General features: G+C 53.9%; 1 protein-coding gene across 3 annotated transcripts; it reads right to left on the reverse strand.

The window, feature by feature from the left end:
- Positions 1-1416: 1416 nt before the first annotated feature.
- On the reverse strand, positions 1417-24349 carry LRRN2 (leucine rich repeat neuronal 2). 3 transcript variants are annotated; one of them, XM_071768412.1, is made up of 2 exons: positions 24038-24349; positions 1417-4358 (listed from the first exon to the last, which is right to left on the reverse strand). In XM_071768412.1, exon 2 carries the CDS (start codon positions 4115-4117, stop codon positions 1982-1984), a length of 2136 nt encoding a protein of 711 aa, XP_071624513.1. In that variant the 5' UTR covers positions 4118-4358; positions 24038-24349; the 3' UTR covers positions 1417-1981. The 3 variants fall into 3 exon arrangements, with proteins under 3 accessions (XP_071624513.1, XP_071624515.1, XP_071624514.1); XM_071768414.1 differs by lacking the exon at positions 24038-24349 and adding an exon at positions 8297-8380; XM_071768413.1 differs by lacking the exon at positions 24038-24349 and adding an exon at positions 7780-8284.
- Positions 24350-24845: the final 496 nt, after the last annotated feature.

Here is a 24845-nt window from a genome sequence, read left to right on the forward strand (position 1 = left end):
GGGCAAGGATTTTGTCACCCCCCTCTCGTGCTGCAGCACCCACCAGGGTGGGGGGGTCCCACAGGGACACGAGTCCTGTAGTGGTGGGTGTCTCTCTGAAGGCTCCTCGGGTTGCTCCGGTTTCAAAGGAAATGAACTTAATCACCCGGATCTTGCATTTTAATCTCTGGTTTGCAGGCACCGCTTTCAGGTGAGAGCAGAGAATCCCGGCAGCGCCTGAACCTCCACCTCCCTCCCCCGCACGGCAGCAGCCACGATAACCGTGATCAAAGAGGCTTTTTTTCTCTACACCTACAAAATTACAGCTTTTAAGGGGCTCGCTTTGCTGGGTGATGGTTTTTGCAGGGATTGGGAAGGTGGAGGAGACGGGAGGTGAAGGTGGCTCAGCCCGCGCATCGCAGGATTCAAGCCGGGAGGTGTTTACAGCGGGGAAAATTCTCAGCAGCGATTTCCATCTGTCCCAGCACCACTTTAGCCAAACCACAGGGGATAGATTTTTGCACTGAAGTTTCCCTGCTGTACAAAAGATAGAGGAGAAGGGCTCCTCCAGCCCCCGATGAGCGCTCACCTGAGCGCAGTCGGGGCTCTGCAGCCAAATATTCCAAGCGCATCAATCCTCTAACTCGGCAAAATATTTCAGCCTGTACTTAACTTCCAGCATACGCTTAGGGGGCCCTGGAGAACTCGCTGGGTCCAGAACACACGCTGAATGCTTCGGTGCTGATCAGGGGCCGGGGAGAGCCATTAACCCCCGAAACCATCACCCAGTGAAGGCAGAAGCTGTTTGGTGTGCCTGGCCGAGCACGGAGCTTATCCAGCAGGGAACCATCTCGCCTTGACTGGAAGATGAATGAGAAGCTGGAACAGTTTTTTACTGTCACAAGGTTTTCTGGTCCCTCTAAAGCCCCCTGAGCAAGCAGCAATTGTGCTGGCACAATCAGCTCTGCACCCACGGTCTCCCGGGTCCCTGAACCCCACGACACCCAGCAGCCCCCCAAGCCCTCCAGCTACATACCAGGATACAAAGAATTTCCTTTTTTTTTTTTTTTTTTTTTCTTTTGTTCTCTTCCTTTTATACAAAAACAGAAAATCAAGAACTTCCTCCCCACACACACATTTTTCTTTCCATTTTTTCCTTGTTTGTTTTTTTTTTTTTTCTTTACCATTATCCACAAAACTTTACAAAATAACCTTGAGATTACACTGGCAGGATCCAGAATCCAATCACCTCTGGCAGAAGCTGGCCAGACCCGTGGGGATGCCAATTATGAGTTGTTTCACCATCACCTTTCCTGTTCCTTTTGCTCAAAGTCCTTTCCTTTCCCCTCTGCTTCCCTCTGGCCAACAAGAATGAAGTGGGAAGGGGCTGGGGGTGGGCTGGGAGTTTATTATCTCAAAAAAAGAAATAAAAAAGCCAAAAAAAAAAAAAAAAAAAAAAACAAAAAACCAAAAAACCAAACCATATACCCCAGAGGGAAAGGCCTTTTTTTAATTATATATTTTCAAAACAGGGACTATCCAGCAAAGGAGCTGACACTGCTGAGGGGGGGGTCTCATGGTGCTGGGGGCACGTGGGGAAGAAAGAAATGTTCTGCTGATCAGCTGTATGGCTCTGTGACTGCTTGGGGCATCACCCCCTCGGGCTTAGGCCCCTCTGAGCTCCCCTCCCCCCCCCCCCCCCCCAGTTGCCCAGTGGTGTTTTTGGGAGCCACGCACAGATCCAGACCCTACACATGGATCAAGACCCTGCCAGAACCACGAAGAGGCTCTGCAAGCCCTGTGGCCAGCTCTGCTCCTCTCCACCAGCCACACCACTTCCACTCTTGGTCAAGTCCGTGAAATTCTATTTTTTGTTGGTTTTGTTCAGTTTTTTTACTTTTAGCTTTGCTTTTTGTTTTGTTTTGGGTTTTTTTTTTTGGTAAAAAATAGTTTCTCCCTCCCCAGCCCCAAGCCACCCCCTGGTCAAGCAGTGTGTCAACCTTCAGCAGTCCAAGGGTGCTGCTTGCACTTCCACAGCCAGGAGCTGCCCCCCACGTTGCCCCCGAGCCCAGGGGTGGCCGAGGGGGGGATAGACCACACGCAGGGCTGTGGCACCCCCCAACACCTCCCTGGCCCTCCTGGGCTCTGCCCTGACACCGTAGCGAGCCACGAGGCCGGCAGCAAGGAGCAGGAGACAGAGGAGCAGGATGGTCAGGAAGCTCTGCCTGCCCTCCAGCAGCCAGGGCCAGTGGGCAGCCTCTTTAGTCCTGGTGTTCACACAAGCCACCTTGGCCTGCAAGTCTACGAAGGCCACGTGGAGGCAAGCCCAGTACTCTGTGTCCTGGTGGAGCCGGGTGATGTTGTAGGTGTGGGTGCCCATGGGGATCCGGGCCACGTTGGTCATGTCCAAGTTGGAGCTCAGCAAGAAGCTGGACCAAGTGAGGTTGGCAGAGATGGTGTTGAGATGTGGCTTCCAGGCAACGAGGATGTGGTAGGCATGGACATCCACCACCACCAGCTCCAGGCTGTCCTCGTCGAACGGGAAGGAGTGATTGACCCTCACACTGATGCTCTTGGTGTCTGCCCCAAGGAGGTTGTGAGCCACACAAGTGTACAGCCCGGCCTCCCGAGCTGAGATCTCACGGATCTCCAGTGTCCCTTCAGGGTGCACCTTGAACCTCCCATCTTCCACACAGGGAATCAGCTTCACCCCCAGAGGGGTGACCCAGTAGATTTCCGGGTCTGGTTCTGCCAGAGCTCGGCAGTGCAAGGAGATATTGTCCCCGTCCATCACCTCTAAGTGGGAAGGGAAACTCTTGGTGGAGATGAGGGGCAGGCACCGATCCGTCATCTCCCGGAAAGGGACGTCCCGAATGTGTCTCCTTTTGAGGTCGGGGGGCTCAGCACAGAGGGTGGACTGGGGCTCGATGAAGCGGATGTGGTTCTCGGTGCTGTTGACCCAGCGGATGACGCAGTCGCAGCGGATGGGGTTGCTGTGGATGCTGATCTCCTGCAGGTTGGGCAGGGACTCCACCGTCTGCTTATGCAAGGCACTTAGGGCATTGTTGTTGAGCATGAGGGTTTCCAGTTGGGGAAGGTGGTGGAAGGCGTTGGGGTGGATGAAGGACAGCTTGGGGTTGTTGGTCACGTCCAGCTTGGTCAGCTCGGGGAGGTTGATCAAGGCAAACTTGTCTATGGACACCAGCTCCTCCATGTTGTTGAGCCCCAGCTCTTTGAGGTGCAGCATGTTGGTGAAGTCACTTTGCCTGACCCTCTGCAATGGGTTTTTGTTCAGATCCAGGAACTTGAGGCCAGGAACTTGCTGCAGGGCCCTCTTGGGGACGTTCATGAGTTTGTTGTCATAGAAGGAGAGGCTCTCCAGGCTCCGCAGCCCTTCCAGCGCGTGGTCCGAGATCTCCCTCAGGTTCATCCCCGCCAAAACCAAACTCCGCAGGTTGGACAGGGGCCTGAAATTCATATCCAAGATGGCATCCACTCTGTTGCCCCCGATCATGAGGATCTCCAGGCTGGGGAGCATCTGGAACCAGCGGCTGTCGACCGTCCTCAGCAGATTGGAGTTGAGGTGGAGACGCAGGAGGTTCCCGAGGCCGGAGAAGGCGCGGGGAGCGATCCTACGGAGTTGGTTGTGGTTCAGGTAGAGCTCCTGAAGGTTGCCCAGCCCGGGGAAGCTGCCATCGGGCAGCTCAGTGAACTGGTTCTCCTCCAGGTGCAAGCTGAGCAGCTGGGGCATGCTCTTCAGGCCAAAGTCCCAGACGTCCGAGAAGCTGTTCTGAGACAGGTCCAGCTCCGAGAGGTTCCTGAGATAGTCCACCTCACTCTGCTCCAGCCTGGCAATGTTGTTGCTTTGCAGGAGCAGGGTCTGGGTCCCCTCTGGCAGGTCCTCGGGCACAGCAGAGATGAAGAGGTCGTTGCAGTCCACAGTGGCAGCCTCGCGGTAGACGGAGCGGGGAGTGTACCAGGGTCTGATCTGGCAGACACACTGCAGGGGACATTTCACCTTCCAGGGCACGATGGGGATGGCGGTGGCAGCCACCAGGCAGAGCAAGAGCAAGGTGGGCTGGAAGGGTCTCATTTTTGGGTGCTGCGATTGGTTTCTTCCCAAGTAGGAAAGGCTCATCCAGAGGAGGATGTGGGGTGACAGACAGGTGGGGACAGCATCCGTGGGAGAAGCTGCTCCATGCGAGCCCCTGGCACTGCTCAGCCCCTTCTGCTGCCTGCCCTGCCTGGTGCCCCCCTCCCCGAGCACATAACACCCCCCAGCAGAGCTGGTGCCTTCAGTCAGAGCTTCTCCACCTCCTCCCCAAATTGTTCATTTTTGCCCTTGGCTGCACCTTTCAAGCTCCTCCTCAAGTTCGTTCCTGAAAGAGGTCAAACAAGAACTTGTGTTAGAGAAGACTTCATCCCAGAGGTTAACTGTGCCAGGCTGGAGATGCACAGCCCCCCACACAGGACCCCTCCAAGAGGGACCCATGGGTCCATTTAATGTGCTTTATATCCATAGCATGAACATTGCCCTCCCATCCCAACGGGTTTGGGGGTGTAATAAGCCCAGGACCACCTGGCTCCTCTTAAAGCCCTGACTCAGGGTGGGGGCAATTCCCCCAAAGCATGGAACCCTGATTGGCCTCATGAGAAGCTCCTGGGGGAATGCAGAAACCCCTTAACCCCTTTTTGAGGGGGCTGTGGTGGGTGTGATCCCACCAACAACTCCCTGCCCAGCTATGAGGTTTGAAGAAGCCAGAGCCAACCACCCCACTCCCCCCCCAACACACACATTTTGGATTTTTTGTTTTGCTCCAACTTTCCTGACCCACGCTGGCACCAATCAAACCAAACTCCAAAGCTTCTCCCCCTCTTAAAAGACTCACTCAGCAGGGAAAAAAAAACAAAAACCCAAACATTAAAAAGCAATTGGAGTGGGGAAAGAAAAGTTTCTCTCTGAGCAGCTCTATTTCATCACTCCCTTGTTCTCCCTGTAAAGGGCTTCCAGGCAAAGTTTATTCACCATCGACTCATCCAAGCCTGGTGCCAGGATTGATCCCCCTCGTTCCCCTTCCTGCCTGCTGTGAGGACATCAGCTTTTAAACCATCTCCTGGAGAAACAGCATTAAAGGAGAAGAAGATGGTATCGATTTCCGCAGCCTTCTGATGGACCCTCATCCTTCTTTTTAAGTGCACAGGCATTTCTGGGACTATAAATCTCTCCATCCATTAAAATATTAGAGACTCTTTTCTCCTTAAAATAAAAATAATAAAAAAAAAAGGAATATTTTTTTATTTCCTGAAGGTTGTAAAGAAGAGCCCAGAAAAAAAAACAAAACAAAACAAAAAAAGCATCTTGTTCCTAACTCCATTTTGTGAGCCAGACTCCCCAGCTCTGCTTTTGGGTGATCTCTCTACAGGATTTGTGTTAGCAATCAGGTTTTATTACTTTTGCTCAGATGACCACAGAGAATCTCGCATGCAGGAGGATGCTGTGGGGTTTTGTAGAAGCAAAAGGACCAGAGCTTGCATTAAAAAGGTCATTTATTTTTTTGGAAACTCTGGGTACTAAACTTGGGTTTTCGTGGTTCCAAATGGCACGGAGCAAAATGCTCAAGGAGCTATCAGCAAAATGTTGTCCCCACTGCACCAGGAGGACAGTGCTGGCACAGGACCCCAAGGGCCTGGCCCCTGGATTCCTGCTCTTCAACCACGGGGAGTGGTGGAAGGTGAGGACAGGAGCCCACTGCTTGTCTTTTATCCCTTACCTGGTGAAACCAGGCTCATTATTTCTTAATTAGGCAATGAGGGAGCCTGCACCCCACGCACAAACTCCTCCAGCACTTTGTTGAGCTCACACAACCTTTTGTTCCATGGCACCAACCATGGGTGGTGGGATGGACCCAGCACTCCCACAGCCAAGAGTTTATTCCCATGGATTTATTGGACTGGAAACCTCCCTCCCAGCAGTGTGTGGAGCCAGAGAGGGGCACAGGGCCAGATGGGGGTCCTGGGAGAGACCCAAACCTTGAAGGCTCCCACAGGGGCAGGGTTGGGGTCTTGTCCCCATGAGCAGCTTTGTTGGGATTCCTGTGGGTACACACCTGCACCCCAAATCCCACCCACCCGCCAGCAGCAGCAAAACACCCACTGTGCCTCAAAAGCCCTTTTTATTCCACCCAAACCAAGCTCAGGGTGCAGAGCAAGACAAAAATAAAAAAAGCAGAGAAGTCCAGGCTGTGAGGCTAACAAATAGAGAGATCAGGCTGGAGAGGCAGTGAGGTTGGAAGGGTAAGTGGTGTCTCCCAGGGAGCCCATTTCATCTCCTCTCCCAGACAGGCTGATTTGCTGCTTCTGCAGGCACTGGCAAGATGCTGCCCGGGATAACAGGAGCCTTGGTGAACCCAAAGAGAGAAAGGGGAACAGCAGAGAGGAGGAGGGACATGGCCAAGCAGGGGTCAGGAGCCCTCTGTGGCCAAGCTGGGCTCTGGTGAGGACACAGGTCCCACGTTTCCCCCCAACCCCTGCTGCTATTTTGGGCTCTTCCTCCGTGTGGGCGAGAGTGACAGCAGGGAGCTGGGTAACATTTCTACTCTGAGTTTCTTTCTTTTTTTTTTTTTTTTTTTTTTTTTTTTTTTTTTTTTTTTTTCCAAAAATGCAAAGCCAGGAGGCTGAAACATTTGCTGCAGTGCCCTGAACACTGGGAAATGGAAAATACCTCCAGTTCTTTTTTTACTTCCCCAAGTCTGCTCCCCACCCTGGGGGTGCTGCTTATGTCTCCCATGGTTTCCCAGCATTTACCCAATTCCTCTATCCCTGAGGCATTTTTGTGACTTCTACCTTTAGGGCTGAATTTCTCCCAGGTACAAATGTCCATCTCCCACACATCCCTCTGCAAAGAAAACAAAGCTCTGAAATCCTTTGTAAAGGATTTTATCCAGAGGCTCACCCCAAGGACATGAGACACAAAGTGGCAGGAGCAGGCAGAGGGGCTGTGACACCAGGTGACACCAGCCTGAATTTGCCACCAGCTCATGACATTGTCTGTGGTGTCACTTGCTGCTGGAGGCTCAGGGCATCTCTTTCCATCCCAGCCAGGTGTGCTCAGGGATGAAGAGGGGATACAGCAGAGAAATAAGGAAGGAGAAGGGATAAGGGTGAAGAAAAGCATCACAAGGAGATAGAGGAGGACCAGAGGTGAAAAAGAGAAGGAAAGGGACAAGGAGACCATCTGGGAAATGGACTGTAAGGGGGAGATGGGGAGCAGAGGAGAGATGGGGTGTGCAGTGCTGGGAGAGGGAGTGTGGATGCAGAAACCTAGGGAAAAAAAAAAAAAAAAAAAAAAAAAAAGGAAAGCTATGAGAATTGATGAGGCACAGAGAAGGGAAGAGTCTTTTCATCAGCAAGTTTGCTGGATGAAGCCAGGAGATAAATCACCCAGTGGAAGGAGCCTTGGTCTCAGTGCTTACACCGGCTGCCTCTCTCCTTCTGTCATCTGTCTAATAGCCTGGCCTGGGGAGATGAATGGCTGCAGCTGAGCCCTGGCTCTCCTGCCCTTCCGTCCCTCTCCTGTCTGTCCCTCTCCTGCCCTTCCTTCCTCTCCTGCCCATCCCTCTCCCTCATCACAGCCCCAAGTGCCCAACACGGCACTGTGTTGCTGGGCACCTCCTACACCCCGGGGGGGCACAGGCAGAATCCCAGGGACCCTCAGCTGGGGAAAGCCAGGAGAGGGGCTGTGCTCGGCCCATGGCTCCCCTCTGCAGGCAGCAGCCGTGTCCCCAAGGAGCAGCCACCTACCAGAATCCCAAATGGTAGAAATTTGGGGTGTGAGATATCTGATGCTTGGAGCGAAGAAATCCATCCAAGCACCACGGCCCAGCATCCACCCAAAACTTCTCTTTGCTGTGGGAAGAAACACCTCTCCCCAGGGGTTCAATGCAGCTGGGGACCTCAGAGGTGTCTCCCACCACCTGGGCTTTAATTGGCTCCCATTGCGGGTGGAAAACTCCTTCATGCAGAGTCATGCACTGGGGTAACACCCCTGAGCTCTGGGTCGGGATTTCTGGGCTCAGTCCCCATCTCCGTGTTGGGAACGTGACAAAACCAGGTCAGGCTCGGCATGCAAAGCAACGGCAAAACAAGTGCTTGGTGGTTTTGGAAGCTGAATACCACTCCTCCCTTCCTGCTGGTAAAAGGGGGGGTTGGGATCTTTAAGCAACGCTGCGGGGGGGCTCACATCTCCGAGCAAACGACTCCAAAACCCTGGAGTGGAAAAAGCAGCTGCTCCGTTCAGAGCAAAGATCCCGACACAAACCTTGGCAGAGAGTTTACCACCGCGTCAGAAAGCAAACACAGAAAGAAAGACGGCCAGACCGAATCTGACCCCCCCCTTCCCAACCCTCCGTAACGTGGCAACCGCTCCCCCCGCATCCTCCCTCATCTGTATGCTCCGTCACAGCCCCGCACCATCCGCCGGGTGAGCACCATGGCAACACCGTGGTCTTTAAACACAGGAGTTTGTGCTGCGATCGCAAACAGCATTAGGCAATTTAATTAAGCAGCTGGCAAAAGGAAAAACTTTGTCTGTTTGAGGCGTTTTATTAAATTGCGGCGCATTATGCAGCTCTGCCCCCGCCCTGGCTGGGGTGAGGGGTGGGAGGATGCTCCCGCCCAGGCCCCTTTCTGCGGCTTCAACCCTGACTCAAGAAAAAAAAACCAAAGAAACAACATCCCAGGGCATAGAAGGTGGCACAGCACCCAGCCCAGGCAACCCCCTTTACAGACCTCCTCTCATCCACCTCTGCATCCACACACAGCGGCAAAGCCCTGCTCCTGCCCTGAGCTGCAACTTTGGATTGTTATCCCCTAAAAAAAAAAAAACCAAAATAATTTACACAAAACAGGGAAAGCAGCTCTGAAGCTGTGCTGCAGCTCTGCTGGCATTCCTGGTGGTTTCTTTGCTCGGTTAAGATTTGCTTTGAGCAGAAAGACCCTGGGATGCTGTGTGTGGACCTTCTCCCACATCTCTCCTGGCAGGGCTGCCAAGAGCATTATTTCTACTTGTCTAGGAGGAAGCCAGGAGATAAAAAGCTGCTGGGACCGTGCAAAGCAAAGCTCCTGCCTGCAGGAAAGGTGCCTACTTCTTCTCCAAGTGCTTCTCTCCCTCCACTTTGGATGTCTGTTAATGAGGAAGGCTGGGAAATGAGCCTGTTGTTGTTCTCCTTTTGCTTTCCTGTTCTGGGAGGGTTGCAGTGACTCTGCCTGACTCCCAGATGCTCCCACAGATCCCCATGGCTTCCCAGAGATGCTGCTGGCAGCTTCACGAACAGCCTTCAGCCTGAAGTGTGCAAGATTTGGCCTTGCTCAGCTACAAACTGAGCCCACACAGCGCTGAGCACATCCCAGAGCTGCTTTAGGTCCCACACATTGCCTGGGGATAAGCCTGGTCCCATCCTGCTGAGATGCCAAGAGATGTGGGGAGGAAGATGCTCAGGAAGGAGTTAATGCCCTGGGCTAGGTGTGTCCCTGCAGAGCAGCTTGTTCAAACCACGGCTCAGCTGCTTTCAAGCTTTCTGAAGATTTATGCCACTTGGAAAGAATCACCAGGGCTCTTCTCTGCTCATCTCCCTCTTCCATTTCTATTGCAAAAATCGAGACCCTGCAGAGGAGCAATGTTGGGGCTCAGTGGCCACACATAGCAAGAGGGACAGATGCTGAGGTGGCACAGGGCTCTCCCTGTGACAGCCAGAGCCACAGCCAGGATCCTTAACAGGGCCACAATTAAATCCCTCTGTGCTGCCCCTTCCTGTTTGGGAAGGAGGTACTGGGGATGCTGAGATGGTGGTACAAGCTCTGAAAGCAGCAGGTTTCCCCTGTGTCCTGCATGCAGCATGCTCACCTCTGTGAGAAGTCTCAAATCTATTACTTTTCACCCGGGGAGTCCTGGGGCCTTTTTTTTTTTAACCCCAAGGATCACAGAACAGATCTCCAGGCCCTGGGCTTAACTGCTGCATTTGTAAATGTCTTGCAAAAGCCAACTGGAAAAAACTGGCGGATCTCCACTCCGGATTGCCTGGAGAAATAAGAGGCTGAGAAGATGGAGTTTGTCTTGGCTTATAGCTGAATTGTCCTTTACTCTGTAAAATCTGCCATTCAACAAACCCTGTGCTGCACTGGGCTGCAGCTCGCTGCATTTTTGGAAGCATCTCTTGACAACTGGCATCGTCTCAGGGCTGCAGCAGGAGCTGAACTCTGATCCCTGCAGCCGTGTTCTGCTCCTGCAGAGCCCCTTCCTCAGCACCTTGTGGTCCCCTTCCAAGTGTCAAAGTCAAAAACATTCTGGGCAGAAAGGGGATGGAGAATGTGGGGGGAGCAGGGCCAGGCAGAGCTGGGTGAAAGCAGGAGGGCTGCCACGCTCAGATTTGTATCTCATCCCCCTACAATCATCTCTTTTGCAATCTGAAGAGCTCATTTTGCTTTTTCTATTTCTCAGCTCTGGATGTTGCTTTCCCCCCGCTCGGACCCTTCCCATCCTTCTGCAGGTGCTGCTCAGATCTCAGGCATATCCCAGGCTTTGGTCTGCTGCTTTATTTATTCCCTAATAATCCCCCGCCTGCCATGTGCCCTTTCCGACTGCTGCTGCACCGTGTCACTGCTTCCAGAGCTATCTCTCCGATCTTCTTCCTGAGTGGCAATAGCTAATTTAGAGCCCTTCAGTCTCTAAAAGAGGAGCTGAGTCTTTGAAAGCGTAGCCCGGGGGTTCAGATGGCATTTGCCTCCTTAATCACCCCGAGGCTTTAGAAAATGCTGCCCGGGATCAACAAAGCACCCGGCACGGAGCTGCGTGGAGCTTCGTGCCCCAACCCCAGCACCCAGACAGGTCCCAGGATGCTCCGAGAATCCCGACCTCGTTTCAAACCTCACCCCTTCCCCTCTGCTCTGCTCCATTTCCACCTTCCAGCACCGTGTCCTTGCTCCAGGACCTCTCCAGCAAGGCTCAGCTCCAGCCCTCCCTTCCCCAAAGCAGTGTCCCCAGCAGCGAGGAACTGTGCCTCAGGCACAGCCTGTCCCTGTCCCTGTCCCTGTCCCCTCCATGCCATGGATAGGAAATAAACAACCCTGGGTCGGTAACGAGCTCCTCCCGTTGCCCTTCCCTGCCCCGCCGTGGAGCAGAGTGTTCAATAATTCAGACAAGCTCCTGAACTGCCAGGAAAGCACCTCCAGGTCTATCCTAATGAGCGCCCTACAGACCTGCTGTCCAAGGATAACGGAGCAGGGACAGTCCCTGCACCAGCACACAGACACCCTGCAAACATTGGCCACCCCCACAACCCTGCCCCCAAACGCAGGCCCCAAATGCCTGGACCATGCAGGCAGCACCACGAGCATCTCGTAGCAGGAGGGAGGTGACCAAACCATGTCCTGCAGAAGCCCAAGCAGCAGTGGCAAAGCCAGGCAGGTCCAAAGGAAGCAGAAATCATCAGTTCAACAAGAAACAGAACCCAGAGCAAACCCTCCCACGGGGAGTTGGGCTCTTGTCCTGCTGTTGCCTCTTGTTCGGGAGGATTTGGCCTGGCTGCAAACCCAAAGTTTAATGTTTCTTGTCAAGATCCTGCAGGTGGGTTAAGGCTGTGGAAGCAGAGCCTGCTGCCTATCCAGGGCCTTTTGTGCTACTGCTCTGGGGCTATGGAAGGCATCAAGGGTGAAAATGCACATGGGAATAAAGAGGTGAGAAAAAGGGAGAGATGGAGAGATGCCCCATGGGCTACATCACTGAGCTGAGCTGCTCTCACTGCCCAAGTTCCCACCCAAACTTCACCTCAAGGGGGAATTTCCCACAGCTGTTGAGCTCCCCTTATTGGAAAGTCACAGTAACCCAAAGGGGATTTAGAAAAATTAGGTTAATCCCTGAAGGCAGGAAAATCCAGGGGATTCCAAAATTGGGAGGCACCAGCCTTGCTCTGGCAGAGCATTCCACCTTCTTTGCTCTTACCCTGCAGGACCTCAGAGGTGGGTGCACCTACGGGTGACACCACAGCTTCTCCCACTTGTGGTTTCTGGGTGTTTAAGCACATCCACAAGTTGAGCCCAAGCTCACCATAAACCAGGAACTCAGCAAGACCAACACGGGCTTGTCTGGAGAGTCATGGCCTTGAAAGCAGAGCAGACTCAAGTCCCAGATGGCCCCACCAATTCCAGATAATAAAAAGGATATTTCACACATCAGAAGCTTCCCAGACACTTTAATGAGAGCAAACAAAGGCTCCACAATGCAGATTAGGGGATGAAGGAAGGAACCTCCCAAGACAGGAGGCACTGCCCACAGCCAACCCAGCTGCTGGGCTTTGCCATCCACTTCCCAGGGACACCCCAGGGGCCACAACCAAGCTCTGCCTTCTGGCAGCTCCACCAGGCTGAAAACTCAGCTTTGGAAGGCAGAACTTCAGCACTCCCTGGTTCCCCCCGGCAGCTCTGCCTGGGTGCTGGGGAGCTGGAGATCCCCAAATCATCCCTGAGGCTGGGGAAGGGATGTACATGGTGCTCATCATCTCACCTCTCCAAGCAAGAGGAGGGAGGACACCAAAGACCTTCACCTTCAGCCACATTGGGAGCTTTAAACACCTCCAACCTGCTTTCTGCTGCTTTCCACATGTACTATCCAGAAAGGGCAGCATTGCTTGAAGAGTTAATGCCCTCCCTTCCTCTTTCCTAAAGGAGACATTTCATGCCATGCTGAATAAATAAAATTATGTGATATTCCAAAAGACTCCAGCACCGTGTATGAGATACCCCAGCACTGTTGCAGGGCGCCTGTCAGCACTCATCACTGTGACTGATGACTTATCAGGAATGGACCTGACGTTTCCAAATGAGCTGTTTTGATAGAGTTGTCATTCAAAGGGGATATAAAATGAAACAAATAATAATAATCATACCAGATAGGAACAGGAAGAGAAATGGAAAAACATTTGCTGCCTCCTTCCCACCTATTTCAGCTTGGCAGAAGGATAATTTGGTGCATGACACTTGCACCAAACTTGGGAGGGACTTGCACAGAGATGGACCAGTCTGTACGGTCCCAGGAAAAGAAGCTGGTTCCTCTCTCCAGAAGCAACACTTGCTGAGGCACAGCTACAGCCCAAGTTTTCCATCCCCGCAGCATCCCAATGCGGAGCAAAATCAAGGATTTTACCTTGAACACCTCCTCTGCAGCCACGGGATGGAGAAGAAGGAAAAGCTCAAAGACACCATCAAGGAGCCAAATTTTGGACCAGGCTCCTCCAAAGGTGCAGGTTTACAGCTCTCAGAAATCAAACCACTCCAGTAAAATGATCTAGGAACATCACAGGAAGGACACCCTGCTCATCCCCAGCTGGCTGCAAAGTATCTGTGAGGAGCACCTAAAGACTGAGCTGCACTGAGCCCAACTTCTACACCACCAACCTCCCCAGCAAAGCAGCAGCCACCCAGCTAAATAGGCAGCTCTAACGGGGTCCTCCTGGCCCTGATGAGGCCCCATGATTGCTGCCAGGCAGTGGTGATGAGAGACGACTCCACCAGCTGCCAGTGCCCATCCCAGTGACAGCAGGAGCTGGCGCTGGTGCCAGCGAGACTGGGTGGGCACGGCTGCAGCGCTGGCTTTGTCACTTGGTGGGGAGAAGCTCTGAACCCGGGTTTCTGCCCATCCAGGGCTCACAGAAAATACCTTTTCCCTTCAAAACAAAGCCATTAACACTCAGCTCAGGCCATATTCCAGGCTGGGTGATGACTGTCTGCCAACGCCTCATTTTTAATTGCCTGCAGTTTTAATTGGTGCTGTCAAAGAGCCGCGAGGCTTCACCCCAGCAGAGCTGAGCCCGGGCGGGATGCCGGAGCTTTCTCCTCGGTTAAAATTATCAGACACTTGGGGCTGGGGAGGAGGGGAGAAGCTGTGGAGCTTTTTGCTGTCCTTTTGCCCCGCGGGAAAGGATGCGGAGAAGCTGCAGAGCGGGAGGGGGCCGGGGTCGGGCTTCTCGGTGAGGGCTGATGTGATGCAAGAAACAGATCCAGCGCCTCGGGTTGCCGTATCCTGATGGCAACCCGGGCGTCTGCTGCTGTAGGAGGGAGAAGGGAGGCTGCGAGGTTCCGAAAGCAGCGGGGTGGTTGTGCAAAGTTCACCAGCCTGGGAACTCATCCTTACTCCACTGGGCAGCACGCAACTTCCAGTCGGAGCTACATCCCGGGCTCACTTGGTATTCGAGACTCAGCAACCACCTTCTTCAATCTAAATTAAGTATTAAAGTGAAAGGCAATTCCGGGAGAGAGGGAATTCATTAGAAAGCATAGCTGGAGCTGAAAGGGGCTGCGGATGATATCGCAGCGAGGAGGTGGGGATGGGGCGGGGGGAGCAGGGTGCAGACAGAGATGTACAAGGAGCAGTGAGTTAGAACCAGAAAGGGGAAAAAAAAAAAAAAAAAAGAAAAAACGCGGTGCATTATTTTAGATGAAGATTAAATGACAGCCCTTGCTTCAAAGGGCAAGCGCGAGAGGCTAACAGGCTGTGACAAACCAGAATGCATGGACACAGGCAGCCAATTCCCTTAAATAAAACTTTTATTGGCCATGATATCTGAAAACAAGCAGCCTGCAAGAGGGATTAATGGTTTTCCCCGGCCTCCCCCAGCACTCCCCACCCCGGGTGGCCCCTCTGGAGCCGGGGATGCCAGACGGCCGTGGGGCCAGGGGAGGAGGAGCGAGACGGAATCACTTAGCCTTCATTAGACCAAATTAAAATCAGAAGTGAGATGACAATTACAATTTGTGACCGGCTAATTGTTCGCTTCAGAAGCTGATCGTTGTGCAGATTGGGGAAATTAATTGTTCGCCGTCCCAGGTGGGTTGGCTTTGAACCCTGCTAAAGAAGTGGAGCTTCTGCTGCCGATGCTGCCGGCTCTCCAGCCAGCTCCAGGGATCACATCCTGCAGGCTGCATCCTGGGGGGGTCCCCAGCCGTGCTGCAGAGCCCCAGGGGGCTGGCAGCCCCCCCCCCCACACCCTAGACCCCTCACTGCCTCTGGATTAAGCCCCTGGAAAGGAACAGAGCACCCTTGGGGAAACCTGGGTGTTAAGGACCTGAGCTGTACCAGTGGCAGCACTGGGACCTGCCACCTCCACAACAGGACCACTCATTGTTCTCTCCTGGCACGGTGGACTTGCCACAATTCCCGCCGCTCCTGCCCATCCAGCCCGGGGGGCAGCTTCTGTTGTGCCAGGGCTGCCACTGTCACTGCTCTGTCACCCACTGGGTGCTGAGTGTGGTGCCTCAAGCTCAGCCCTCATCAGTCAAGGCTACTGCTTCAGAGCATCCTTCTTGATTTGTATCCCCGGGGTGCTGGGGAAAGGGTGTTGTGAACACTTTGGGTGTAATTATAACTTCCCAAGGGGCTGCCAGAGAGGGGGAAGGTGCCAGATTTCAGTGGAAACAGAGGCCTTCTGCCTTCACTCCTGCACTCCTACCCTGTGTTTCTGGCAGGCTCCTGGCCTCGACACTCTCCGTGGGAGCCAATTCTGTGTCTGGGCTCACAATGGCCCCACACCCCAGGGGATGCAGCACGGCGTGGGCTCTCCCGCGGGAAACCACAGAACCACGGGATAGTTTAGGTTGGAAGGGACCTTAAAGATACAGTTCCAACCCCCTGCTTTGTGCAGGGACACGTCCCACCAGCCCAGGTTGCTCCGACCTGGCTGTGAAAACCCACCCGCTGCCATGCGTGATGCAGTCCCCTATTTGCCTGGCAGGGTCCCAGCAGAGGGTCCTTTTCCCTTTCCATCTCACCGGGGCCCAGCTGTGAGGTCCCCTCATCCCTGCCCAGTCGCAGGGCTAGCAGCAGGCAGCCTGGCATCTCTGCAAGCCCGGTGTCACCCGGGCACGAGATGTCACACAGCTCATCTTCTCTCCCTGCAAAGCCCCTGGGCCCTGAGTCTTCTTTCCTCCTCCCCCAGCCTTTCCCCGCGCAGCTTTGAGCCCCTCCCGCAGCTCCCGCAGCCTGGGGGAAGCTGTCGGCAGGGAGCGAGGAGCTGCCAGCAGCCGGGCAATGGGCTGTGATAACTCCTGTGGCTGTACACGCCCGTCGAGCTGCGACAACACGACGGCGAGAGGAGCTCATAATCCCCACAAGCGTCTGCCCGTGCCTTCCAGCGGTGTGTGTGTGCTGGAGAGACAGGTGAATGCCGGGGAAAGGATGAGATACCTTTTCCTGACATATCGTTTCCCTCTGTCGGGTGTTGTGGATACAGGGATAGACCCCACGGAGCCCGCTGGTGGGAGGAAAGGCTGACAGCCCGCGGGAAGGAACTGCTCCTTGTTAACCACGTAGGACCAGATTTTTCAAAGGGCTCATCATGCCCTGCACCCGTCTTAATGATGCAGACAGCTCTGGACACTGAGTCCTTTTGAAAAATCAAGCCAGTGCTGCACAGGAGCCGGGAGTGAGAAGGGATGCTCATATCTCTTCCATTTATTTCTTTATGCCTCTAATCAAACAAACAAGTAGCATGCCTAGAGACGTGGCTGCTTGATCCTTCCTCTCCAGAGATGCTAACACCCAGAGCTAAAGCGTTCCCAACCACCCCAGCAAAAAGGCTTGGTCCCTGTGGGCATCTTAGGCTCTAAACCCACCAGAGCCATAGCCAGGGGAAGGACCTTCCTAGCAGCAGGGCTGCAGATATTGCACCAGCCCTGGGTCACCTTCCCCATCAGATCAGCATGGAAACAGGAAAAATCGATTACCCTCAGCACAGCCTGGGGGCTGCAGGGAGGAGCAAAGGGCTGGTTCATTGCAGAGCAGTCCCCTCGAGCCTTCCCCTTTCCCTCTACCCACCCCAAAGCCAAGGGCAGCATCCCTGGGAGAGGGGATGCTCTAGGCAATGCCAAAGTCTTGGCAAACTGGCTCTGAAACCACACAGCTACGGGCTCTGAAGGGGACAGAGACAGAGGGTGTCACTTTTTCTGCCCCCCAAAACAGGTCCCTGGAATAAGGTATCAATTCCCAGTGGTGGCCAGTGTCTCACAGCAGCTTGAGGGCTGGCTTGGATGCAAAGGTGACCACCCCAGCCATGGGGTGACAGCCCATCAGGCAAGGAGAACCTGGAAAGAATTAGGCAGAAGAAACCAGAACCACATGCTCTCCTGCCGAGAGCCCTGCATGGCTCCCAGGGTCCAAGCATAGGTTCAGCATCCAGAAACTGGCCCCCAGGTGAGGGCAAAAAGATCCTCCGAATCTCTGCAAAAAACCTCTGAAGGTCTGTCAAAGGCAGCCCTGGCCATGCCTGGTTCAAGCCCTGCTTTCAGCCTGAGGGAACTGGGCAGTCCAGCCCAGGGCATGGCTGCAGCCTCACAGACTGCTCAGTGATGTTCATGAGCAGCTAAGAAGTATCTAATCCACCTGAATAAACCTGAGCAAGGTATTATTTTCAGTATTAAACATGGACTTAAAAAAAAGAAAAAAAAAAAAAAAAAGTAGTGATTTTCTCTCTTTGCTGAATTTAACCAAGGAAAAGCTCAGATGTGCTTTAAGCACAGCTGAAAATATGGCACTGATGTCACCCCTCAGACCCCATCAAGCACTGCCCTAATTTGGTGGTCTGCACTGCCCAGGACCCTTCTTGCTCCTCACAAAGCTCTTGTTCTCACTCCAGCTGGTTCCTGCCCAGCCAGAGTTGTTCCTCTCCAAACCCTCTGTCCCTTCTTTGCCTCCCCTCAGCCTCCCCAAGATAAAAACAAGCCTGCCTCTTGCAAAGTGCTGCCTGGTGGCTCCTGCCTCTGGGAATCACCAGGGATGCTGTGCCTAAAGCAGGGGGCAGCACCAGAGCAGCCCCCCCTAACCCACCCCAAGCTCCAGCACTGCACTGGGTGCTCCTGCTTTTAGGGGCTGAGGGGAGATGAATCAACCTCTGGAAGCCAAAAAACCCCAAAACATACCAAACCCATAGATGATTGCAAATGCCAATAAGTCATTAGGAATCATAAGAAAAATGTACGGTTGCCATAGAAACTGCCAGGCATGGCTTTGGGGCTGCTTCACCCCCCCCCGTCAGCAGCTCGATGGGGATGGAACAAAGCTCTTTGCTGTGCCCTGAGAAGCCACCGTGGCCAGGAAGGTCTTAGAGGATTAGGGGTGGATGTAGCAACAGCAGATGACCCCCTCCCCAGGGAGCAGAGAGACCCCAGAAACACTTTCCAATGGTGTGGGAACTGCTTGGTCCTTCATAAACCAAGGGGCTGACTCTGCCAACATGAGCCAGGGGGGTTTACACCCACTTGGGCACCTATTACTAGGGAGGAACTCACACCCAGACCTCACGTCTCCAAGGTTTCATCCCTGTATCCCTCATTTCCCTGCCTGAGCCTGAACCTCAGGGCATTCGGTGGCTGACAAATGCCCTCCCCAAAGTGAAGGGGATGGAATAACCCCTGGCAGGTGAGGAATTGTGCTTGTTCTTGGCAAAAAATTTCACTTACAGTTTATTTTAAATAGGAAATCGTCTAACTGATGGTGGGGAGCCTGGGCAGAGGAGGGGAGGAGGGAATTAGGAGCAGAGAGGGAATTAGCCCCTAGGAGCAGGGATGTGATGAGCCAGGGTGACCTGGCTGCTGGCATTACTGATTCTGGAGGATGCTCGGTTGGAGCTGGAGGCTTTGAGCTAAGAAGTGACCCTGAAGTCCCCCCTGTCCTGTAGGGGCTGCAAGAAGGATCCAGGACACATCCCAGCTGCTCTTTCACATCGCCCCCTTCCTGCTAACAGCAAAGCCCCCAGGGCTGCCGTGTCACAGGAAAACCTGGCTCCTGTCCCCATCACCCACAAGGGCTGGCTGTCACCTAATGGAACGGGGCTCCTGGTATCTCTGAGCCACCGCATCGCCCAGTGCCAGCCCTCCTGGCACGGACAGATTGTGAGAAGTTTCCTCTCTCCCAGCATCTCCCGGATTTCCAGCCCCCGGTGGCCCCACACCTCCCCCTCCTCCCCATGCCGAAGAGGCACGTGGCTGGCGGAAATGTCACCCACTTTGCCTTTAATTCACAGATGTCGTCTCCCCCTAGGGATTTTTAAATTATTATTATTATTTCCCCTGGTTTATTCACAGAATTAGATGTCTTCTGACTTTTCAGCTCATCCTCTTCTAGCCAACCCAGGATGCTGAAGAGAGGGGGGAAACTGAACTGGGGGACAATCCTGCATGACCTGGGGTGGAGGAGATGTCCATCGAGGGTCTGCCTGTCCCCCACCACAGTGGTGTGACCCCTCGTTGCCTTAACCCTCCCTGCAGCCAGTGCAAAGGGAGGATCCATCCCTTGGAAGGAGCCACATCAACCCTCTCCGTTCCCTCTGGCTGCAAACTTCACCCCCTCCCTCCACCGCTGTGGTTTTTAAACCCACGCAGCTCTGCAAGTCCATTATTTACAGGCACTGCCCAAGGAGATCGTCTGCACCAAGGACAGCCGGAAAAATAAGATGGCACCAAGCCCAGAGCAGGGTGGATGGAGCAGAACCCAGCTCTGCCCACAGCGGAGTGGGGCTGGGGACTGGCTGCCCTGGCTCAGCAGCAGCGGCACGACGTGCACCAGGAAAAGGATGCTGTGCACCAGGAAAAGGATGCTGTGCACCTGGAAAGGGATGCTGTGCACCAAGAGAGGGGTGCTGTGCACCAAGAGAGGGGTGCTGTGCACCAAGAGAGGGGTGCTGTGTGTCAGGATCAGGCTGCTGTGCAGCGGGAGTGAGGTTCCGGGCACCGGGAGCAGCTGCTCCACGAAGCTTTAGCACATCATCCATTCCTCTTCCCAGCACAGCCGCAATTTCCCAGGAGAAGCTGCCTTTGGCAGCACCCTGCTCTCTTCCTCCCATCCCCATTCCTCGCCCTCAAAGATCTCCAGGGAAGCAGAAGACAGCAGCAGCCACTCTGTGCTGGGGGAAGCCGCCGGATCCCCGCTCTGCAGAGCTGCAGCAGCCCTGAGCCGCCAGCAGAGATTTCGGCAGGATAAGCGATGGCTTTCAGATGTAAACAGCTCTGTTCAATTCCCAGAAAACCTGAGCAAAACCGGGAAAGAAATGTGCCAAGCCAGGGAGGACAACCGCGGAAAGGAGGACAAGGGTATACGTGTGAGGCATCCCGGGAGGGTTTAACCAGCAAAGAGGGACTCAACAAGATATTAAAAGCCATAAAGGGGACATCGAAACCCTTTTGGTCTTATTTAACTGCACGAAAAGCAAAGAACAACAGGAGATTTCAGCATGGAGCAGGACGCAGGCGATGGATGGGTATTGGGGCAGCCTCAAACCGAGCAGCATGGTGATGGAGCTGCACCTGGCACTGCTCCTTGGTCCTTTCCAGCAAAACCTGCTGCGCTTTAAGGAGCCGAAGGACTCACGGGCTGCATGAGCTGCGGGAAGGTTGGAGCTGCAGAGCTCAGCCAGCAGCCACCCCCCGCCAGCTCAACGCGGGGACAGAAGCAACAGCACGTAGGAGTCAGGAAAAGTGACTCAGAAATGGGATTCGGGAGAATTTTCCAAGGGAATAGAAAAGCCTGCCCTGGAAACTGCGGGTTCGGATCGACGGCCGCAATTTGCAAATGCGGATCAAAGGCTGCAAGAGCCTGGGTTTTTTGGGGCCAACGTGTCTAAAGGCCAAATGGGCGTTTCAAGTCAAGCAAGAGGCTTTGCTAAGGCATTGCCAGGCGCTGGCTGGAACAGCCAGAATAGCGAATTCAGGGTAGTGATCAGACTATGGACGAGCCGCAGACACCTGATTGAAATGCTTATTCCAGCACAAGCCGAACTGGTTCATTTTTTAATGTTTCACAAATAGGAAACGTCACAATTTTCCCCGCTTTTCAAGCCATCAGAGGCTTGTATTTTTATGGGTTTTTTTCCTCTGTTTTTTCCATACTGTTGATCTCTACTCATAAGGTCCTGCTGGGACACTGGAGAGAACATGAAAAGGACTTGCCTTGGCTTTGGGGCGAAGCCACTTTCTTCCCCCAGAGGAGAGAGCTGGAGTCAGCTCCTCTCTGCCTTTGGGAAAGGCTGGTTAAAATGCAAAATCCCTTTTTATGCTGATTACAAATTCCTCACTCATGAAGGCTTTTAAATTCAAAGCAAGCGCTATTAAGTCTCACAGAAGCACAGTGGTCTGTCTTCCAGCAAAACAGTTTTCTCAGCTTGAACCTGAAAACAGACCCAGCTTTACAGAAAGGACACAGCCGGGCACGCTCTGACCTCACACGCCAAATTTCATCTCGGAGTGATTTTTTTTTTTTTTTTTTTTTTAATGATCAGTTAATGCCAAAAAATATGGTTTTATAGTAGTGTCTGGGACAAGCTTTGAAACCTGATGGGTAGCTCTGGGTAGGGTCAGGAGGTATCAGAGCATTTATAAGCTGCTGGAGGGAAAAGCTGGCATTAATTCCGAGTAGAGTTGGTGAATAATTTATCACAAGTAATTTATTGACTAAGTTTGTCTCTTTTCCCTTTCTGGGTGAAAAGCACCCCAGTGCAGAGCCAGCACAAGACTTAGGCACCACTTAAGTCCCAATTAAGCCCTTTGTGAATTGTCTGGGAACGGATCCCAATTTCCCCATATTTATTTGTTATTCAGAATTACATGGCAGGCAGAGCCCACACATAATTCCTGCTCTGCAGAGTGTTTGTAAACAGTTCCTGGGGAGCACCTGCTGCAAGGGCTTCAGCCCTGCCCAGGGAGCATGGGGGTTACTGGAGCTCCCCAGACTCCGATGTCGTGGTTTTTAGGACCTCATTTCTCATATCAAGGAGCCCCAAGAACTCAACATCATTGAGGGGGGAGGTGGGGAGGGTGGGGGAAAGGGTTCTGGGCCTGTCACCAGAGCAATTTTCTCAGGCCTTTCTGAACCCCACCCGTAGGAACAGCCTCTTACAAAAGCCACTAGAAATATATTTACCACAAAGTACTCTCTGCCATCAACAACCATGAAACCTGCAGAAACATTTCAGTGCCTGGGAGCTGGCTGATTGCCTGGAATGGTTTTGGGCACATCAGGAGCTGCCTTGCTCCAGTACAGGAGGATGCTGGAAGGCACACGTGTGGGGACCAGAGTGCACAAGAGCAGGGTGGCCGGGGCATGGCCATGGGCTGGCATGGTAGAAGGACAAGAGGGGATGCTCTGGGCTCCACAAGGAGCTAGCAGCTCAAGAACATTCTCCTTCTCATGGCTCTCCCTGGTCAGAGCTGCATCTTTCCATGCAGAACAACAATTCCAGCTTCCTCCAAACCTGCCTGGTAGAGGAGTAGAGACCATGGGTCAGTGCTGGGGGCTCGGCATCAGCCAAGGGCAGAGAAACATCTCCTTGGTGTTTTTTTCTGGGACAAAAAGATGTGAGAGCAAGAAGGGAGGTTCCTGTGTGTAAGGAGGGGATCATGGTGACCCTGAGCTGGTATCTCTGCTCTCTAGGTAATCAGCCACATGCCAAGAGGAACACTGACCCATGGGTATCTTCTAGGGCAGAGGAGAAGAGGCATTACCCTGAAGATGGTTTAGGAGGCACATTATCTGCTGGGAATAAAGAAAGGGAGAGAGCCTGGTGTTCACAGTTCCCTGCATCAAGAGAGGGGCTGGGAGCATGGTGAAGGTCCTAGCCCACCTGGAACGAGCTCTGGACCTTTTTAGCATCCTCTGTCCCTGTCCTCACCAAGAAATTTAGGATAAACTTCCCAGATGGCAGTGACCACCCACAGCAAGGAGCGGGGACCGAGCCTCTGCTGCTGGGAGCTGGAGGAGCTGAGCCTGTTTGGAGCAACTGGAGCTCTGCTCTGTGCAGAGCAGAATTGGGAATTGGGAATTGGGAACCTCCTCTGAAGCACCGAGACAAAGGGCTGCCCCCATCCCCTGGGGAGGCAGTTATGCAGTTTAAAATACTGTTGCTGGGATAGTGATTTCCTGGTGCTCCCACATCTCTAGGGTGGTGGGATGGGTTTCATCTGGGGTCCTGCCTAACTCCCCATCCCCTTCCCCTGCAACCAGAGGGGATTTGCAGCTCCACGATGGGTGTTGGCTCAGCTCAACCCAGGCAGCTGATGCACAGCTCCTCGTTTTACACTGCAGAAGATAAAAAAAATTAAAAGGGGAGTTAAAATGGCTGAGGAGCAGACCCGTCTCCAGATTTGGCCCTCAGCCCTGCTCTGCCCAGCCCTCTGGCCAAGCACTTTGCAGGTTGGGACAAGCACAGAGCTTGTGGGTGGGTGTACAGGAGGAGCAGGGTCAGGAAAAATTGAGGCAGACACAGAAGCACCACAGGAAGCATTCAAATGACACCAGGGACCCAGGGAAGCTGTTCCAGAGGCTTGCTGTGCCATCCCCTTTTACCTGCCAGCCCCTGAGCAGCCTGTCCTCTCCCTTCCCTGCCTTGCACCGACAGGCAAAGGTGGTTTGGGAAAGAGGGAGACCAAAGGACCAGGTCGGTTTATTTCTCACAGCCTCTTTTCTACAACGAACTTCAATCCTTTAACATTTCCCACGGAGCATGGGTACAGAGGGGTTAATGCACTGGGAGCACTGCCCTGGCTGGGTCGTATCCTGCCAGCATCCCTCTGCGAGGCTGGACCAGCCCCACAGCATCGCCTCGGGGTTCGCCACGGTTACTCCCGTTTCCCATCGGTTTTTCTCCCTTCCCATCGGTGCCTGAGTGAGGATCAACTCGATCCCAGAGGAGTTTCCAGGACTGGGAATGTGGCTCCAGCCATCAGAGCCCAGGGAATCTGCTGCCTCTCTCACCCCTTGCCCCCTCCTGGACTCCCCACTGCCGAGGGCCCGATGCTGTGGGTATTTCCTATTTTCACCTGTTTCTTTTATTTCTAAACACACCATTTCTCCTCCATGCCAGAGAAAGCAGAGCTCTGGATGGAAAAAAACCCAAAACCAAACAACCAAACCCAAACAAACGGCCAAGCAACCAGCTCGGTGCTGCAAAGCCTCCTGGCACAAAAGCCCCCTCCCAAAGCCTCAGCCCACAAACAATCCTGTTAATGGGGCTGGAACTCCACTTACCCTTGGATTCTCCTCCCGCCGCCCAGCACCGCTGTCATCCGTCTGCCCGCTCCCCGCCACAGATGCCCGCACATCTGGCTCTCGTCGGCAGACAAAAGGCCGGGGTTTGGGTTCGATCTGCCAAAGCTGAGGCGTCCGTCCTTGTCCCTTTAGGGGTGGGGGGGAGAGACACTGCAGGCCACCCCCTCCCACGCTGTCCCCACGCTCGCCCTCAGAGCCCGGTCTGGAAAGAGACCTTCATCCTTCCCTCGCACGGCTCCTTTACAGCCGCCCGCAAACGCTTCCCCGTCCTCCTCCCTCCTCCCTCTTCTCCCCTCCCTTTCCCTGTCCTCCTCCTCCTCACTCGAGCCTTGTCGCCACAACGTGCCACCCACCTGAATCGGCTCCTGTTGGCTGCGCGCTTAACTCCTGCAGCTCCGGTGAGCACCCCAAGGGCCATTCCTGAGACCCTAAGCCCTCACTGCCCCCCAGGCTCTGGCACCTCTAGCCCTTTGCGGTGATGCTCCCGAGGACCAGATACATAAAAAAGCTCCTGAAAAGCTCCTCTCGGCAGCCGCAGCGCATCCTGCAGCTCAGCCCGCTGCGGCACTCGGCTCCTCTCCCCACGGGCTGGGGTCACGGAGCTCAGGGGGGGCTTATCCCTCAAAAGGGCTTCCTTTGCCTTTGGGAAGACCCGGCTGCGTGTGCTCCCGGGAGCCCCTTGCACCTAAACCCCTCCCCAGCGTCCCCAAGGTGGCAGCACAGGTCCCCCAGGGGGTTTTAAAGCACCCCGTGGGGGCTGGGTCCCTGAGCTCACCTCCCGTGGACG

This window comes from Heliangelus exortis, chromosome 25 (assembly GCF_036169615.1).
Source record: "Heliangelus exortis chromosome 25, bHelExo1.hap1, whole genome shotgun sequence".
NCBI lineage: Eukaryota > Metazoa > Chordata > Aves > Apodiformes > Trochilidae > Heliangelus > Heliangelus exortis.